Source organism: Muntiacus reevesi, chromosome 3 (assembly GCF_963930625.1).
Source record: "Muntiacus reevesi chromosome 3, mMunRee1.1, whole genome shotgun sequence".
Taxonomy (NCBI): Eukaryota; Metazoa; Chordata; class Mammalia; order Artiodactyla; family Cervidae; genus Muntiacus; species Muntiacus reevesi.
In genome coordinates, this window is record NC_089251.1 from 22758014 (window position 1) to 22778855 (window position 20842).

General features: G+C 41.4%; 1 protein-coding gene across 1 annotated transcript in view; it reads right to left on the reverse strand.

Annotated features, from left to right (window-relative positions):
* Nucleotides 1-20842, reverse strand: part of NBAS (NBAS subunit of NRZ tethering complex) — a 312486-nt gene that overhangs the window by 102093 nt on the left and 189551 nt on the right. Inside the window, exons 39-42 of the mRNA XM_065928602.1 lie at nt 16614-16690; nt 16089-16226; nt 5866-6095; nt 1355-1465 (exon numbers count right to left, since the gene is read on the reverse strand). Of these exons, the coding sequence (XP_065784674.1) occupies nt 1355-1465; nt 5866-6095; nt 16089-16226; nt 16614-16690 (556 nt within the window). The remainder of the gene's footprint in view (nt 1-1354; nt 1466-5865; nt 6096-16088; nt 16227-16613; nt 16691-20842) is intronic.

Here is a 20842-nt window from a genome sequence, read left to right on the forward strand (position 1 = left end):
AAGTTTGTGTTAAGTCTTCCTCCTCTCTCATTCTACATTCACTCCCAAAGAACACCAGCAACATGGCTTATTTATCTATGTGCCTATGACTCCCAAATTACTATCTCCAAACTCCACCTTTCCTTATGAATCCCAAATCTGTAAGACACACTGTCCACTTGATCTTTCGTCTTGGGAACTGCCACATGTATAACACTTCTATTCCTTTGCCTTTTCCTTACCCTCCCCTAACCGTGTGTCCCTAACTAGTATCTTCTGTCTCAAATGATGTCATCATCCAATGGACTGAGCAAGTAAAGTCCTGGATGTAATTTTTGACCCTCCTCCTTTCACTCACCTCCATAGCTAGTTTATCCTTATTATTTGACTTATTTAGTGCCATCTATTTCACTTTGCAGATATCTCTGAAGCCCATTCTCATCACTCCTATACTTTCAAAACCCTACTCCAGGCTATGGTCACCCATCCTATAGTCTATTACTATCATAAGTCCCTAAACAGTCCATATATGTCTGCAATGGCCTCCCTAAAATCTTTCCTCAACATGGTGTCCACAATGATCTTACCAAAATGAAAACCTGATCATGAAAACCTCTCTGTCTTATCAGAATCCTTAGGTACCTTCCTATCACTCTCAGGAAAGAGGCCGCAGTCCTAGATAGGGCCCACATGGTCTTGTTACAAGGTCTGGTTTCCTCCATCTCACGTCATGCTCCACTGACTCTCAGGGCCTCACCATATCACCATCTATTAGGCTTGCAGAAATCAGGTTCCATCCTGTCAAGGGGCTTTTTACAGTCAACTGTCCTGCCTTCCTAGAAAATGCTTCCCATCTTCTCATAGTAACACTTAATTTTGAGTCAATAGTTATGACTCAACTCAAGAGTTATTTCCTCAGGAAAGTCCTCCCTAACTATGCCAAATCCCCTAGTTGGGCTCTCTTATACAGGGCCTGTCACAGTTTTAATTTCACACTTGCCTATGTCATTATTCAATTATGATCTGTCTCCTACCCTAGACTAAAAGTTCCAGGACAACCCAAATGTCTGCTTTTGTTCACAACTGTAACCCTAGGACCGAACACTATTCCTCGTACACAAGAGATTCTCAGTAAATATCTTTGAATCAATGAATAAAAAAGTTTCAAATTCAGGATTATTATTACTGAAAACAAAAACTAAGACGATCGTTAGCATATTGGTGTCTAAAGAGATGTATGAAGAGAGATTGTACAGAGACCAGTCGACAACAGCTCAAAAGGAAAAGTGAAATTGAACAGCACAACTTCAAGATTCCTCTAAAACAGACTCTGAAAAAAGACATGGACATAAACTTACACGAGTAGCGTGCTTACCCACTGTCTGTGAACAGGAACTCCAAATGGGTCATAAAAACCTCCCAACAGGAGACGCTGTAGCGCTGGGCCAGAGAAAGAGCGATGCTGTAGACATTTTCCTCCAGTGTCCTTCACAAATGTGCATCAACCACAGGGAAGGGAAAGAAGAGAAACACAAGACCTTAATCAGCAGAGAAAGCGTTCATTAGGACTGCTCTCCAGCTAAAGGGAATGTAGCCAGTGCAGTCCCTCATAAGACATTTCACAGTCATTCAGGAAAAGTACACCCAAGGGATTTTAATGCTCCTTCTTCATTGTGGTGCATTGCAATTGACCCAGGAATCGTCTAGATCAATGGACCTCAAACAAGGGTGACTCGGCACCCCTCAGGAAACATTTGACAATTTTGTCTGGAGACATTTTTTATTGTCATGGTGGGCGAGGAAAAGGAGAAAGCGGCTGGCATCTAGTGGGCAGAGGTCACGGAGGCCGCTGACCAACCTACAATGCACAGAACAGCCTTCCTGTAACAAAGAATGACCCAGTCCAAAACGTATTGAGATCAAAAAATTATGGTCTAGATACCAGAGCCTACAGTGAAAAAGGAATACAAAGAAATGGATCCCTGACCCACAGGTAAATCTCTGAGAAAATCATAGTTAGTCACTCAATAAATTCTCATTTTCTACACTGGGTCAGCTATTGTGCCAGCTGCTTAAGACATCAAAACAACAAGGTATTTCTTGACGAACTCACAGCCTAATGGAGCGTGTGAGGTATGAACCAGGCATCAGACAGAACGGGGGAATGTTAAAAGACTACAAAGTACTGTGAGGATACAGATAAGAGAGTGAACAGGGATTAACTAAGCAGAGGTGGTAAATAGGGAGAAGAGACAAATGGGCTTTTGATAGAAGGGGTGTCACAACCATGAATGCACAGGGTCCTCAGGTCTGCTGAAGGACCTACACTTTATCCTATAGGCAATGGAGACTCAACGGTTCAAACCAGGGAATGGTGTCATCAAATTTGAGAATCTCTACATACGTAAACAATTCTGGTCCAGAGCACCCATATAAAGGCCATTTTGGAGAGACTGTCACAAAACCCCAACTTTCCTGAAGTTAAGGAAATATAAGGATGGAATTCTTCATTGTAAGAATGGTGGACAAAAACCACAGAAACGGGAATGAAATACCTATTACCATCAAGTAATACTGCTAAGACTACATTTAGCCTCACTAAGGAAACTGATATTTGTAAGTTGGATCATGTAGTAGCTGGCAAATGATTTCCATTCAAAGCCAAATAGTAAATCTTTCAGGCTTTACCACCATACGGTCTCAGAAGCATATTCTTATATTGCTTTTTACTCTTGTTTTTCCACAAACCTTTAAAAATGTAAGCCATTTTTAAAAAGGTAAAGCCATTCTATGCTCATAGACTATAGAAAAGAGACAAGGACTGAATTAACTCTGTCAATACCTGGATTATTAGGTAACTGTCATTAAAAATTATTTCTTAAAGGATTTATTGAGTACTGACACCCACAGGATAGAATGAGAGTTTGTGGAGAACAGGGACCATTAGCGGTTCACCCTTCCTATTATGAGAGTCTGGGACACATCTGACACCAGGTATGTACCAAGTATTCACATCTTTATTATCTGATAAAAGTGGGAAGAAACCAAAGTATATTCTGTTTTCCTCAAAGTCACCCTAGCCACTGAGACAGTAATAACTAAGATAATACGGACAAAAAAGGACAACTATAATGTTTGCACAGAAAACAACGGCCATTAAAATGGACATACAATTAGTAAGAAAATAAAGAATGGCCACATTTGAAGGTGGAGCTGCAAAATAGAAGGAAGCAGGTTCTTCAAAGATTCTTTTGTGTGAGACGCTAAAATGCTGTCTCCAAATCAGAACTGCTAACTCAGAATACTCATAGATACTTTGAGATGTTTTGAACAAGCCATATAAAGACTGCTGTGTATATTTATAAGCAACAGATTGTGGAGAAGATTATATCATATATTTATCAAAAGCCTATATTTGTCCTCTAGGATATGTTTCAAATAGCATGTGCTAGCTGGAAGCTTAAAAAAAAAGACATGACAAAGCCCTAGCAAAATGTAATTGATGATGTAAGGCATGCCTTATCTTGTCAACTTGTATCTGCATAATAACCTTCTTCTAATAAACCATAAACAATCTCATTCAGAATTACAAAATGCCCAAAGAAAAGCCCACTGGACTTGGCAATAGGAAGCCCAGGCTCAACTCCTGGCTCTGTGACCTTGAATAACGCTTTAAAGCTCTGTGCTTCTCACATTCCTCTTCCGAAAGTAAGGAGACTGGATTAAATTATCTCTTCAGTCACTTTCAAACTGGACATTAAATGAACCTAAGAAATTATGAACCTCCAGGAGAACAGAGGGGAAGAGGAAAAAAAAAATTGTACATTTCTCTTTACTGAATTCTCCCATAGGTTGTCCCTACTATCTTTCTTTAATCTCCTTTTTCCCTGCCTCACTCTAAAAAGAATTTGAATGTCTTCTCATAGGAAAAAAAGCCCAGGATAACATAAAGTACTGTTAAAAGTTCCAAAGCTATTTTGCAGCTTTAAGATTTAAGAATAATGATGAAAAATAGCAAAGACCACTGCCATAATCAAGACCATCTTTGCAATTTTAAGGTACTTCTCTTGAGTGCGTGCTAAGTCACTTCAGTCATGTGTGATTCTTTGTGACCCCATGGACTGTAGCCCATCAGGCTCCTCTGTCCATGGGATTCTCCAGGCTAGAATACTGGAGTGGGTTGCCATGCCCTACTCCAGGGGACCTTCCTGAGCCAGGGATTGAACCAGCATCTTCTATGGCTCCTGCATTGCAAGCAGATTCTTTACTGCTGATTTTAAGGTACTTATCAGGAGAGATTAATAATTATAAAATGTAGGCACAATCTAACCTTGTTTCAAAGGCTAGAAACCTAGACTGAACTGCATACCAATGCTTCTGGGAGAATACAATCAGGCAGTGTAGGGAGGGTGCATGGTGCTGAAGATGTGATGCCTTTGGTAGGTAGCAGGAAATCACTGCTGTGATCCTTACCATCTGTGGAAACTTGGGCCAATTACTTAATATTAATAAGCCTTAAGTTCTTTGGAAAAGGAAATGGCAACCCACCCCAGTATTCTTGCCTGGAGAATCCCATGGACAGAGGAGCATGGTGGGCTACAGTCCATGGGGTCGCACAGAGTCAGACATGACTGAGTGACAAACACTTTTAAGTCCTTCAGCTAAAACATGGGGATAACAACATTTTGTATCAGAGGATTACCTTTAAGGATTAAAAGATGTTTTCAAAATAAAGTTTACAGAGCATCTAACACCATTCTAGGCCCATAAGAAACACTCCACACATCAGGGTGTTAAAAACAAAACATACCTCTAACTTAATAACCATTGTGGGTGAGCCCACTTTATAAAAATATCTTGTTTAACTTCCCCAACACCTGACATGTAATTCTCATTTGATCAGAACTCACTTGATCGAAAACAAAAAATAAGGACCAGTATTAAAACCAAGGGGAACTCCATACCTAAGAGAGGACATTCCCACAGGTATGAACTGGACTACCCTCTCACAAAAGGGCTAACTTTTCTCTGGAAAGGGCTAAGGGACAAAGGAAAAGATGGAAGCTGCTACAGGCCTCGAATAAGAGAAACTGCCAGAGTGGAAGATCTGCTTTCTCTAGGAACCCAGGACAGATGAAGGTGCCCTGGACCCACAACACATGGTCCCTCCTCTTGGATTAAGTCAACTGTACCTATTTTTAACACAGTGAGGAAATTAAACAACCATGTAGTAGAAAAGTGAGATTCCAGCCAGGAACCAAAGGCAATCTTGTTTTTAAATTTCTAAAGTAAGCTTCATGGGCTTCCCAGGTGACACTCATAGTAAAGAACCTGTTTGCCAATGCAGGAGACGTAAGAGACCTGCGTTCAATCACTGGGTTAGGAAGATCCCCTAGAGGAGGCAAGGCAACCCATTCCAGTATTTCTGCCAGGAAAATCCCATGGACAGAGGAGCCTGGCAGGCTACAGTCCATGGGTTGCCAAGAATAGGACACAATTGAAGTGGCTTAGCACGCACATGGTAAGCTTCATATTTTTAACCCCTGATCATAATGTATCACCTCTAACATGGTACTGGGATCGGGATACCAAAATCAAAGGGAAATTTTCTTATAATTATCATCCTTACTATTTTAAATCTGCAAGCCTGAAATACAGTCTGCATCTACTGATCATTCAGAAGGCAGCTATGCTAACCATGATCCCACCAAGAAGCCATTTGTGAAGACTCACACTTCCCTCACAGGATCGGAAGAAGTAGGGGAAACTCTGCTTACAGTAACCATGAATGTACAGCTTCAAGGGACTGTGACTCATAGTACTGATGACTCAGCTTGTCCTTGTGTGTGTTCTCCCATCCCTTTATGAGACAAAGGTATCTCTTACTCTGCCAGGCCAAGGATAGTTTCCCTTTTGTACTGGTCGTCGGCCGTGAACCGCTGCACGTCCACACCCTTCCGCAGGCCCTGGAGGACCTGAGCCTGAGTGAAGTCCAGCAGGCGTTCATTGTAGTAGTGCAACTGCGTGGTCAGTGCAGCGAGGTCTTCGGGCCAGGCCTCGTGTCCATGCAGAGTCACATGCCTGCTGACCATCCTGATCAGTTCTTTGGGATCAGCCTGTGAACAACAAAAAGAGTAATTAGAAAAAAAAATAGTAACAGTGGGAAGAAGGTCACGTCAACTGGGAGTCTGTCTGGCCCTTCACACGGCCACTATCTAATCAAGGTTTACAACCACCCTGGGAAGTCTGTTGCAGAGGTGGTCCATTTTGCAGACCATAAAAACAGGACACAGAAACTGAGTCTAGGAATGGATTTTTGGGCGCCTGCTCTGTTCTTCCACCTTAAAAATCTCCATCCACTTAAAAAATACATATGCTTGCTTTTTCAACTACCATTAGATAGCTGAGCCTATTCCAGATCTCTTCCCTAATTATCTGATCATTTATAATAATTCACCCTGGAAGCAATTTTGTCATCATTGCCCCTAGATAAATATTCTTTGGACCATCTAAGTATTATCAATAACAAAGTTGTAGTTCAATAATCCCATTAGAAATGCTTAGACAGTTAAGTAGAAGAGTATTTTCTCCAGGGGTAAGTAAGGGGAAAAAACCCATCCCTGTTCCTACAATCATCATTTTTCTCTAGTTTCATGAGAAAGTATGCAACCAATTTTTACTTGGCTCAGTTTGGGGCTCAATGGGATACTGTCCTGTAATTCTTTGACTCATTGAAAAAACCCGATGCTGGGAAAGATAGAAGGTGGGAGGAGAAGGGGATGACAGAGGATGAGATGGTTGGATGGCATCACCGACTCAAAGGACATGAGTTTGAGTAAACTCTAGGAGTTGGTGATGGACAGGGAGGCCTGGCATGATGCAGTCTATGGAATCACAAAGAGTCAGACACCAGTGGCTCACTCATGAGCGACTAAACTGATACTGATGTTACAAAACAATTATTCAAAAAGAACAAAGCCCAGAACTGATCAGCTGACAGAAAAGGTGGTTAGTTGACCACATTTATTTATATTAAAGTTGGTCTGGGTGTCAGTGAAGCCATAGCAGCTCCACCATGATTCCAGAGTTACCTAACATGTGAACAACATTAACTCAATCCCTCCCAGCTTCTGAGAAGACATGGTACATATTTTAATACAAGCAAATTAGGAAAAAAAAAAAAAAAAAACACTCCAGAATCTACCTGTGGTTCTCTAAAACACATCTAATTATAATAAGCTGTCAGCATTTCTCATGCATAAGTCATTATTCTGAGCTGCACAGGAGATTTATCAGTGTCGGGTCTATATTGCCAAACCTAGCCTGACATTCTCTCTCTTGATCCTATTAAGGAACAGTCTGGGAATAATGATAAAAACCAATTAAAGAAATCTTGGATCCCAACAGGTAGATTTAAGAAAAGGTCAACCTTACCAAATGTTTCCCCTATCTCTATGCATACACTGAGTCCTATCCTCAAAAACTGCAGATATCTGTCTCAAGTCAAAAGACCTGGCTTTGAAAACCAAAGCTCTCAAGTAAGTAGCTGTAAGATCATCTGTCATTCACTCAACAAATACTTTTTGTGTACCTATTATGTGCCAGGTGACACCCTAAGATGTGACCCTTTTCTCCAGGAATGTAGTCTATAAGGAAAGACAATCAAGCAAACGACTATAAGTGGTTTGAAACCACTAAGCACTGGGTGCTATGGGAATGAATACAGAGGGGTTGGCTTCGGGCACACGTCAAGCAGGGCTTTGTGGAAGAGTTAATTTCTAGTCTAACTATTCAGGTGTTAAGTAGTAAAAAGGCCATCAAGAAACAGTGGTTTCCCTGGTGGCTCACGGTAAAGAATCCACCTGCCGATGCAGGAGACATGGGTTCAACCCTGGTCCGGGAAGATCCCACATGCTTTGGAGCAACTAAGCCCATGGGCCACAACTACTGAACCTGTGCTCTAGAGCCCAGGCGCCACAACTGCTGAAGCCCACACACCCTATAGCCCATGCTCTGCAAAAAGAGAAACTACCACGATGAGAATCCCTCGCACCGCAACGAGCCTCTGCTTGCTGCAGTTAGAGAAACACCTGTGCAGCAAGGAAGACCCAGCATGGCTAAAAATAAATAAACTTATATTTTAAAAAAAACAAAAGGGAAACAAATTCCAGTAAAGGTGAGAATATGTGCTAAGCCTAGATGGCTAAGCCCTGATGGGAAGATGGAGTGAATAAAGCTGATCTAACTGCATTTAGAAGTTATTTGGGAATAAGCTGTATAAGGCTGGCATATCTGGCAGTGGGTTTAGGCAAATCAGATTCCATTCCAGCTCTTAGTGCCTCTTCATCTGTCATTTAACCCGGCTCCCTTCTGCTTACAGACTGAAGCTCACGAGGCCCCTCCCTGAACCACCGCCCAGAGGCACAGCCCCCTCTGGAGCTGTCCGGCACACGGATGTTGCCAGGGAGCCAGCAGCCCATCCACACGAGCTCTGCTTCCTAATGTGCCCTGTTGTTGCCTGCTTGTCTCCACCTCAACCGGTGAGCACTTTTCTGCCTAGAAAGAGAGAGAGCAGGAGCAAATATCCAGTAACTGGGGTCTTAGGGAAGCAGGACAGCTCTTCTGAAGGTGTTCTTTCAGGGAGCTCTTTGTACTGGTTTTGCACTCCACTAGCAGACTCATCGGAGAAGGCAAAGGCACCCCACTCCAGCACTCTTGCCTGGAAAATCCCATGGATGGAGGAGCCTGGTAGGCTGCAGTCCATGGGGTCGATAAGAGTCGGACACGACTGAGCGACTTCACTTTCACTTTTTACTCTTATGCATTGGAGAAGGAAATGGCAACCCACTCCAGTGTTCCTGCCTGGAGAATCCCAGGGACGGGGGAGCCTGGTGGGCTGCCGTCTGTGGGGTCTCACAGAGTTGGACCAGACTGAAGCGACTTAGCAGCAGCAGCATGGATTTGGTACCTGTATTGGGAGAATACACTACATATCTGATCTCATTTCTATTCTCTTTCTAACACCATTTATGAAACAAATTCCCAAACCAGGTTAGAGAGTTCAGCTTCAAGAGTATTGAATAGCACACAGCAATAATGAACATAACTGCCACTACTAGCATTACACCAGCTTTTCTTTATCTTACAGAGAGTTTCAAGTCTCCACATACAACCTTCATTTTCATATGTGGCAAAAAAACACCTATTCTTTTTTTCCAATGAAGAAAATGGCATGACAGAATGTAATAAGCATGGATACACATAAGTTATTAGCTGGATGCCCTTGTGCAAGCTACTTAACAACTACAAACTTAATAGTCTTATTTATAAAATGGTAATATACTATAGCTTACATGGTTGCACAAAGCCTAAGAAACTACACACACACACACACACACACACACACACACACACACACACACACACACACACATATACAATATACAAACCAAGACCTGGTCCGTAGGAGGGGCTCCAAAAATGAAAGCAATTATAGACTTTACTCAAAGGTATTCCCAGGTGGCACAGTGATAAAGAAGCTGTCTGCCAATGCAGGACACTCAAAGATATGGGTTCGATCCCTGGGTCGGGAAGAGACCCTGGAGAGGGAGGGAAATAGCAACCCACTACAGTAATCTTGCCTGGAGAATCCCATGGACAGAGGAGCCTGGCAGGTGGCAGAACATAGGGTTGCAAAGAGTAGGACAGGACTGAGTGACTATGCACGCACATTACTGATACATCTGTTACACTTTCATTGTACTTCTGTTGCATACTTTACATTGCCTCTCTTTTAAGTATTAAATTAGTTTCTGGAGGGAAGAAACCATGTGTACTTGGTGAATGTGTCTTTCCCACAGCACGTTAGAGCTGTGGGGTAAAGGCGGGGCACACCAAAGAGGAGCAGCAGATTTTATGTCAGTAGTACTAATTTATATACCAGTTCCTTTGCTTACTAGAGATGCAATTTGAAGCAAAAATTCGAACCAATCTCTTGGCCAACCAATACTTTGTTCTTGACACACGCTTCATAGAGAGTAGATGGATGAGCATGTTTTAAGTTCTAGTGTTCCATGCAAATTATTTTCTAATCATTATCACTACTACTTTCTGTCCCTTCCTCCAGAAACTTTACCTGTCATGATTACTTCCAATGTAAGTTTTAAATTCGAGTAACAATTCTTCCCCTGGGCTCATCATAATTTCTCTCAATATATTCCAAAAGCATCCTCTACTCAGCCCAACACTTCATTTCATACAGTCATTCATTCACTTCACAAGTGCACAGCATTAAAGTTTCTAAAGCACTTTCACATGATTTTGATCTGACCTTAATACCAACCCAGCGATGGGCACAGGAGACTGCTGGTAACTGCTTTATAGATGCCAATCTCCAATTAGGCATCCTGAGCTGGAGTCTCACAGCAAAGCAGAGACTCAAGCCTCCTGGTCTCTCATCTCATGGGCTCTCCACTGTACCAGCAGAGCTCCTTGAATGTCCTACATCCAGCTTCACACATAAAGTCACTAATTTATAAGCAGAGTGTATTCAAACCTCTCTCCCTCTTTTTCCACCGAAGTTCAATGACATGATCCATGAGTACAAAAGCTTTTAGCCTCTAAGAAACTTTTGAAGGACTTTACGGGTAGCTTTGAAATCTCCCGTGTTCAGTATCAAAATGATACTACAAAAACTGAAAACATAAAAAGGCATCAAAAATTTAAGAAGTGTAGAGAATTAAATCATTCTAATTTTCCCCCAAATCTGGCAATGCAGTTTCTTTAAGGTGTAGGAAAAAAATATGCTTTCTTTAAAGACTATGGCCAAGTTCCTGTTAAAAAAAAAAATTTTTTTTAATGTACATAAATATTTATGACACTAGAATGCTGAATAACTTCATCTAGTACTACTAACTAGTAGAGGTAATAAATCTATTCAGGCTTAATAGTCTCCATTTCTGGGTAATATTGTTTGGAAAGTTTTAAACAGGTGGTATGTTTCCCCTCTAGGGTTGTTATTTGCTTGAGATAATTTTCTCCTTAGTATTTTCAATTAGTAGCTTAAAAAACGCATCTTAGAAATAGTCTACCATAAAGTTTTGAATTTCATCCCCTGCTGGGTTTGATTCTCTAGCATATAAAACTAAAAGACACATTTCCATTTTTAAATGATTTTATCTCCTTAAACTTTTTTTTTTTTTAAAGCTAGAGAAATCATACTTCAAGATCCATATACATGAAGTGGGATAAATTAGAAGTTTGAGATTAGCAGATATACAGTATTCTGTATAAAAGAGATAAACAACGAGGTCATACTGTATAGCACAGGGAACTATATTCAATATCTTGTAATAACCTACGATGGAAAAGAATATATGCACCTGTATACTTGCATGCTTATCATGTATAACTGAACCACTCTGTATGCCAGAAATTAACACTTTGTAAATTTCAATACTTTGATTTGTAAAAAAATTACAATTAAATACTTCAGTTTGTAAAAAAGAATATTACAATAATTACAAAGGTAAGATATGAATAAACAAGGTACAGAAATGTGTATAGCTTACTCATATCTGTATTAAAAAGTTGTTATATGAATATGTACATCCGTAACTATTTCTGGAGGGATACAAAAGGGAAACTGACCTTTTGTTTTATCCTGTTTTCATCATCTGGTTTTTTGCCATGTGTGCATTGTTTTTTCAACATAAAAAGTTGACTAGGACAAATACTAGAAGAGGAAATTCTCTGCAAGTGACCATTTGCCAATCATCATTATAGATCTCTAAAAAGAAACATGAGGGACTTCCCCAGTGGTCAGGTGGCTAAGACGCCACACTCCCAGGGCAGGGAACCTGGGTTTGATCCCTGGTCAGGGAACTAGATTCTATATGCTGCAACTAAGATCTGGCGCAGCTAGCTAAATCAATCCATCAATCAATCAGTCAATCAGTAAATCAATAAATAGTAAAAAGAAAAAAGGCCCACTGGGCTGCTCCAATGATCACCCAGGTTTGCTGCCGGGTCCTGGGTGTCTGTGTGGCTGATGCAGGATGTGCTTCGCACCAAGATGCACAGGCTTCTTATCAGAAATGACACCACAAATTATATCAATACTTTCATTCAAACCTAGTAATCTACCTAAGTTATCATTCCCGCAGCTCAGAACTGCAGGGGGTGGAAAGAGAAAACGTGAAAAGACTGTGCAAATAGAAACAAGCTGAACTGACAATTGAGTGGAAGCAAAGCTTCGTGGAGAGTTATTATGTGTGGGCAACAAATTGAAACCACTTGGATCTCCGTTTCCAAGATGATTCATCAGGAGTTTGTCATGTCTAATTCAAACTCAGCAGTGTGGTTTTTTTCAGGGAGAGATACTGAAAAGATTCAAATAATGAGCCATTAGGTAGTCAATGGACAATGCAAACATACTTAAAACATCCAGCTAACAGGCCCATCCATGAAAAGTAAGGACTCCCAAAATGTAATACTGACGGCTGTTCGAACCATAGCAGCTGAAATGATTCCTCAAATTAGTCACATGCCAACAAACAGTCACTGAGTAACTAGAGCGGGGTGATGTCCTGGGGATTCAGAATAGACGGCGATTCCTGCCCTCAACAGGATCATATGTGGAAAGAAGACGAGGTGCACCGGCTACCACACCCTACAAGATCCGCTCCAGGGGACGTCTGGAAGAGAGCCGTGAGACACAGAAGTTAACTTGTGGCTCAGCTGGTAAAGAATCTGCCTGCAATGTGGGAGACCTGGGTTCAATCCCTGAGTTGGGAAGATTCCCCTGGAGAAGGGAAAGGCTACCCACTCCAGTATTCTGGCCTGGAGAATTCCATGGATGGAGAAGCTTGCTAGGCTATACAGTCCATGGGGTCACAAAGAGTCGGTCACGACTGAGCGACTTTCACTTTACTTTTCAACTTAAAAAAAAAGATGTATTTACAATAATTAGAAAGGTAAGATAGAAGATTTTTTTTAAAAAATCATTTCAGGCAACAGAGAAAGCTTCACACAGAAGGCTTTTTAAAGCTCAGACTTATCTGCTGCTAGGGGAAGAAGCAAGAGGTATTTCAGGCAGGAGAATTACATCTGCACAGACACCAAGATGTGGGAAAGGATGTCAAATTCAGAGAAATATACAGTCCGAACAGTCAGAGCATAAACTTCAAATGAGCCAGTGTCAGGATCATGACTGGCAGGGTGAGGAAGAGCTACCAGTGTTCACTGAGGGGCTTCCCAGTCAAACATGGGAGCAGAGATTTCAGCCAGCAGCCACTACAAAGCAGGTAGAAACATCATGCTGGGAGTGCGAGCCAGAGATCCCTTGGCTCCGAAACACAGGGACACGCTGCTTCTGAAACAAAGCTGGAGTGGCCGCATGACCAGGCGATGGGCAGGTAAAGACTGGAATCAGGAGCTCTGGTGACCGAGGTCACTTTCTACCGGAGCGACCCTGAGCAAGTAACCCAATTTTTCCAAGTCTTATACCTTCTGCACAGAGGCCGCCACTTTTGCAAAATGAGGCTGCTCAATGGATTAAACTGCAGAATGAATGTGAAAGGTACTAAGACAGCCTATGCCTTCCCAAGGTGAGTCTCATCCTTCTACCATTCCCAGACAGCTCCCCTAAACAAGCCCCACATGCACCACTGCTGTGACCCCTCCTGACACCTTCCCGGCCGAGAGGAGACCCGACTGGGTCACAGTGAAGTCTGGTCACCGACTCCACTGCTATCCTTTCCCTCTGGAGTCGGGCAACACTTCTGTGCCTCCCGTTTTATAAAGTAGTATTTCAATAGTTTCTTAAATGCTTGTGAAAAAACACTAGAGTACATAGGATGGCACAGGGACATATTAACTTCTCTGTTGCAGGTTCTGTCCCTCCATCTTGAATTCTCTCCTCTCCCCAGTCTTCCTGATGCTATGCTTATCCTTTTCTTTAGTCAAAGGTCACCCTCTTAACTAAGGCCTTTCCTGAGCCTGTTTTAAATTGTACTCCACTGCTTAAGCTTTCTTCTTTGCTTTTTGTTTTCAAAGCTCTTATCATAATTAAACAAAGAATATATTTTATTTTTTGTTGTTGTTGATGGTGCCCCTCCCCAAACAGAATATAAATCTGAAAAGGAGAAGGGTTTTTATACAAACTGTCCACTACTGTCTTCCCCGGATCTAGAACAATGCCTGGCACAAGCAGTCATCTGACAAATATTTTTAATAAACACACACATAATCCAACTCCTTCCTATGTACTGAAGGATAACTCATTAATTTTCAGTATTCTACCCCAGGGAACATCCGTTTACTCCCCTTGACATTCCAGGTCCGGCAACAAGGAAACCAACGAATACAACACAGACACTGGCCTGAAACAGCTGGTTATCTAGTAAGATGAAAATAGGCAAATTCAAAGTAACAGTATAAAAGTCACGCGGGAAGGAAAGGGCGGTACAGACACGCAGAGGGGCATCCAGCACAGCCTGGGAGCACGACAGGAACGGTGCCAGGTGGCAGGACCCGAGTACTGAGCAAAGGCATGCTGGCGAAACATCACGGGCAAAAGATTACAGCGTGCTGAAGACAAGGAACAGGGAACACACGGGCTGTGGGAGAACTTTAAGCAGCTTGGTATGGCTGGAACAAAAGGCAAATGAAGGTGAGGAAACAGACAGAGGCCAGACGACCTTGCTAGGACCATGGGAAACCACTGAAGCACTGGAAGTGGAGGAGAGGAAGCCCAGACCTCCGCTCTGGAAAGGCTGCTCTGCCAGATGCCTGGAAAAAATGCAGAAGCAACAGAAAGGAAGAAACGATGCTTGTTCCATTAAATAAGTACACTGTTCCAGAAATTAACCTACCACACTTCCACCTATATATAATCACTTCTTTCCCGAAATTTATAACACAGTAGGTCAATTCCTTATCTCAAACAAAAACATACCTGTGATATAAAAGCAAAACAAAGGAAAATTACTAGAGTATAGGGAAAAAAGTAGTACAAAGCAGCAGTAGCTATCAAAAAAAAAAAAATCAAAATTTCCAAAATAAAGTAATATATGAACTAGTCTAAAAAAGACAGTCCTATTCTTGGCCCAAATTTCATCCTAATATACCCATTTCTGAAAACAATACCCACTCATAATGATAATGTCCTTGGGAGAGTAACCTGCATGGCAGAGGGTTCCCTCATTCCCCTTTCTCTTTCTAAATAAAAACTGATGAATGAGAGCCATAGATTTTGCCATAAACAGAATGTTTTCATATACTTACAGGCTCTTAGATATGTTTTGGATGGCCAAGGCATCCAAATTCTTTCTCTGCAGTCTGCTCTGGGTGAGGGGAGGAAGAATCCTGCCTCAATAGATACTGAAACTTGAATCTGTACACAGAGTGGATTTGAAAGTCTAATCTATTTGCTTATCTATTCTTAAAGTGGTAATTCTCTTAAAATATCCAGTATAAAAAGGAGATCATTTCTGAATGCTGATGCTTAGAGCTGGTGCATACAAGTAAACCTAGATAGGCCTTCCATTTTCTAGCAGCACCTGAACACTTTCAGGTCCAAAAAGAAGGCAATGTAACTTGAGGCCAAGCTTAGGTGCTCTCACTCAGAAATTAACAATAAAGTTAAATAAAGGATGTCAGAAGCATGGGGGTAAGTAGGCATAGTGTGTCTCAACATTTCATCTGCACAATTACTACTCTCATACCTCTCTGGCTTAAAAATAAATAAAAGTGCAGTGCTATTCAAAGAACGACATTGCATACTGTCCTAAATTAGAGTCATCTTCCTCTTGAAAAGGTAGTTAAAAAGCCAGTTCTCCATTTCTCCTCTACCACTTCAGCCTTTCCTAAGAATGCTGTAAAATAAAATAAATGACAGAGAAGTTGGGGCAAATCAACATTCACCTTACATACTAGATCCTCTGCCTCTTATTAATGCCTGGAAAAGCAACTTCATCTAACACAGCCACTGTGAATGCATTCTGAATGCAAAGTGCTTCAGTCTCTCCAAAGAGGTAAACACGTGTTTCAACTACTTTAGAAAAGCTTTACCGTTTCTCATTAATAAAGTGGAAACTGTGAGGACTCACCCTGTAAAGAGGATGGCATTTGTCCCTGAAACATGGAGCCAACTGGGCGTAGATCTGGAGGCTATAGTAATAGGCTGCCAACTGGAGAGAGAGAGCGGAGTGGGACTGCTTTTCAAAGCACTTGTTAGCGTCTAACACCTACAAAGGAGCACAAGAGAAAGAGCTCAGCTGAAAGGAAATTAGCACAACCATCATAAACCATTACATTTCTAGTCCTCACTGTAGAATTTTGGTTCAAAGTTTCCATCAAATCGACTCAAGCTCATCTTAACATGACTACATTAAAATTCAGACAGATTATAAAGGCCAGATCCTATGCATGTGAAAGCAGATTTTAAAATCAAGATTTCAGCTAACATTGTAGACTTTACTCTTCAGATACTGACCACAGCACTTGCATTATGCAGAGGAACAACCAGAAGGAAGTGAAACATGCAATAAACAATTCACCGGTGAAAATCCCAGTAAAGACTTTCAGTTTATTCATTTTTTAAGTCCTTTTTTTCTTGGTAAGGGCAAACTTACCTGTGGCAAGGCCAGGAGATAAGCAAGAGCCAAGGTCATATCATTTGGTAATGCGTCACTTGCTAGCTGTAAGAGAACTGGATGCAGAAAAAAAAAAAAAAAATCCATTATTTTCTTTGAGGATCCATGTGACAGTCATGGTTACTAAGTGTCACGATTTTAGTCCTTCATGATTTCAACTGTAATTATCTTCAGAGAACTTTTTAAGATGCTTTATGAGAAAGTCTGTTCAATACCATCGAAGTACAGATTACATGAAACTATGTTAAATGGTAGTCTTGCCTTAACTCAAGACATATTATGCCATTTGCTACTTACATATGTGACTACTGTTAGTGCAGCTACAAAGTCTAAGTGCAAACAGATCAGTGAGGATGTCTCTTCCAGCTAATCTTTTGGTTTCAGAGACTCAGGCCATGCTATACAATTCTGGATTTCAATGACAGCTACCGTGGAAGAGGATCATGTGAGCACTCATGGTCAGAACAACAACACAGCTTTATGAGAGCAGACTTAGGATAACTCTCTTGATTACTACAGTCATGACAATATGGCTGTGTTCTTTCTCTGCACCACACTCCACGAAAAGAAAACCAGTCTCATGCCTTGATTATATAACATCTTAAAATATCCCAACCATCTACAACTTTTATAAAACTTCTTTATATAAGCAACAACCTATCAATGTCATGGATTTAATAAAAGAACACTGCAAATAACATCTGTGTTTATATCCATTTTGTATTAATAAGGAGGCACTCATTTATCATTTAGGACCTTAAGTGACCAATACCAGATAGTCACTGTAATCACAGTGTAAACTTTTTTTATAGAGAACAGACTCTCCTGATCTTCACTAATGATGGTAAACAGCATCTAAATAATTCAAAGTAAGTAATATTTCACTTCATAAATACACCATATGGTTTTATGGTGTATTAGAGGAAACCGAAAGTCGCTTAGTCGTGTCCGACTCTTTGCAACCCCATGGACTACACACTTCTCCAGGCCAGAATACTAGAGTGGGTAGCCTTTCCCTTCTCCAGGGGATCTTCCCAACCCAGGGATTGAACCCTGGTCTCCTGCATTGCAGGTGAATTCTTTACCAGCTGAGCCTAGATGAGCCAGCTCTAAATGGGCAGAGTGTCAGCAGTGACCTAAAACCTGACATGTCCTGTGCATGATTCATCTAAACTAGGCTTCTTGCACAGCACCTCCAGTAAGAGAATCTGAGTTCTCTAAATACTCATTTCCTCTACAATTGCAACCTCCAACCTCACCTAGTTTTTTTCCACTCCATTTTTACTTCCTTCAGGTATTTCCCTTCCTCAGGTACAAAAGAGGCCAGTTTTCAAACCACCCCCCCTTACTGGCTTTTATAATCTAAACCTACTCATCAAAACCAGCCCTGTCTCTTCATGGCTCAGGAGCCCCTATTCCAGGTGAATGGCCGATGCCCCAGCTAATGGAGGACCGTCCCTCTCAGAGTTGTGTTTGGGGCTGGTCTGAGCCCTGCCTGGGAAAATCACCCAGTCCCATTACTGACCTCCAGTCAGATCTTTTTTTTTTTCTTTCTTTCCTTGTTTTCTTTTTGTTTTTAATCCTATCATCAACTCAATGTTACACTCCATTTAATGTGCATTTGGCGATTTTCAAAAATCAAAGCACCTTAAAGGGATGAAAAAATATGCCACCCCTGAAGATATTCCTAAGCATATGCTCCAGATCCTGAAGGAAATTCCAAAAGGACAACAACCCAACAAAAAACAAAAACAACAAAGAACAGTCACGACGACGTGGCTGGAATAAAGCAGAGTTCCCTTGAGAGACCTTTGTGAGGGAAAAACTGATCTGAAAATATAAGCTCCAATAGGCTTATTTTTCAAATGTTATTATCATTTCACAGCTACAACTCAAAAGATGGTCACCAGTGTTTCTTGAACATATATCATTGAATACAAAGCTTTTAGTAGGCAAAAGAGAAAAGAACTAGTTAATTTCCATGAGCTAAAAGTAATGACAAAAATCACCCTCAGAGGAGTCCAAAGAATCATTGTTATTTTTACAAATAGTGAAAATAATCACTTTAAAATACAAATATTTGCTCCAAGTGAATAATAACCATAAAGATTTCATTTCATATATACAACTCTTGTGTCTGACTTTTGTGACCCCATGGACTGTAGCCTGCCAGGCTCCTCCCTCCACGGAATTCTCCAGGAAAGAGTACTGCAGTGGGTTGCCATTTCCTTCTCCAGGAGATCTTCCCAACCCAGGGATTGAACCCGGGTCTTTGTGCATCACAGGCAGATTCTTTACTGACTGAGCCACCAGGGAAGCCCCATATTCCCAACAGTCTTCATCAATTTTAAAACTTCTCTGCAACTTACAAAGCACTGACATTTGAGGGGGAAGAGCTTTGTCAATCTGGGCTATTGGCAGACTAGTCAGTTGCCAAGTAAAGCCAACAGCGTCCCTGTGGGCACACCACTGATGCGCAGACCAACCAGCTCGGAGCCCATTCCCTGAGCCAGCCCCTTTCTCTGGCTTCTGCACAACATCACCTCTGCCCCGACCACCCCAGGGCCAGGCGCTAGACAGCCAGAGATCAGCCCACGGCCCAGAGTCCTCCCAAGTTACCCAAACTCTTCATCTCAAGCTTGCTCAAGCATGCCTACCAGACCTCGCCTGTTATTTCCCATGAAAACCCATACTCTGCCCCCTTCATACCTTCTGCCTCCCTCTCCCTCTCTCTGCCCTGAGGTAAAGACACAGTGGGAAGGCGCTAGCCAGGAAGAGATAACTCACCAGAAGCCAACCACACTGGCATCTGATTTCCAGTCTCCAAACTGTGAGACTGGGAATTTCTGCTGTTTAAGCCACCTCACCTATAGTATTCTGTCTTGTCAGCCTAAGCTGACTAACATAGACAGAAAATGAGACATACAAAATAAGATATCTCTCTCTGTCAGTATGTATCAGGCTATCGACAATCTTATGCTATTATAAGCAATGAATATATGCCGTATTTTTCATGTATGTGAATTCATGGAATAAATTCCTAGAAGCGGAATTACTAGGTCAAATAATATAATTTTTATAGCTATTGCCAAATTGCCATGTGTTTTTCAAATTCTCACTTTAAGCCAAGTCCTCAGCATCTTCAGCATCTTCACCAGGACTGCCGTTTAGCTGGCATATCTCACCCACTTGAATGCCCATTTGGCCCATTTTTCAAGAGGCCTCTTGACATCTACTTCAACCACAGAAGATGAAGATCGCTTAAAGTTGAGGGTGAATCCAAAATCCTCTCCACAGGGTAAGCTTCACTGATATGAGTTGACTCCTCAGAATTAATCCTAAGAGGAAGGTACCCTGGCTTTCTGTTTCATCTTTCTGGGGAATTGATGACTCAGACTTTTGCCCCACTCTCATCAGAGGAACTCCAGTGAAATCCAGAATACCACATCTGATTTAAATTCTTCTGTGATTGGGTTCTCTTACTGGTACAGTCCTCCTGCAGATGAAAACTATGTACTCTGGATAAAGCATAAAAAACAGGTATCTTAAGGCACTGGTGAGGCACTGAAAGCAGACAGAAACTAAAGGGTAGATGCCATTTGGAAAAATGAAATGACAACAGTGAGTTTCCCATCTTTATAGCTTCTATCCTGAGGGCAAGAGTCTGTCTGCTCCTTGCCAGGCAGGTAAAATTTAGATGGAGAACTTGAAGTCTTAAAGAACCACAGCCCAGAAAAACCACAACAGCCGACAAGTAAGAGAGGTCTGATAGTTTATTAAACAACTTTGTCTCATCAATTCCACCCTTAGACAGTTACCCCTGAGAAATAAAAACAAAGGTCTGTAAAAACACAGGTTCACAAAAACATTGTATAAGAGTTCACAGCAGCTTTTTCATAATAACCCTCAGTTGGAAAAAGCCCCCATGTCCCTCACCAGGAGAATGGGTAAACTGTGGTACAGTCATACAGTGGAATACTTTTCAGTTATTAAAAAAAAAAAAAGAAGAAAGAATAGAATAGAAAAAAAACCCACTGATAGAAGCAATAAATCTTAAGTTTCACAGAAAAGAATATATCCTGTATGATTCCGCTGAATGAATTCTAGAACAGTCAAAACTCATCTACAGAAGGGGAAAAACTGAACATCTGTCAGTCCCAATTAGGAGTGTGGGTTGGGTGTTTTCAGGAAAGAGGCATCGACTTTCT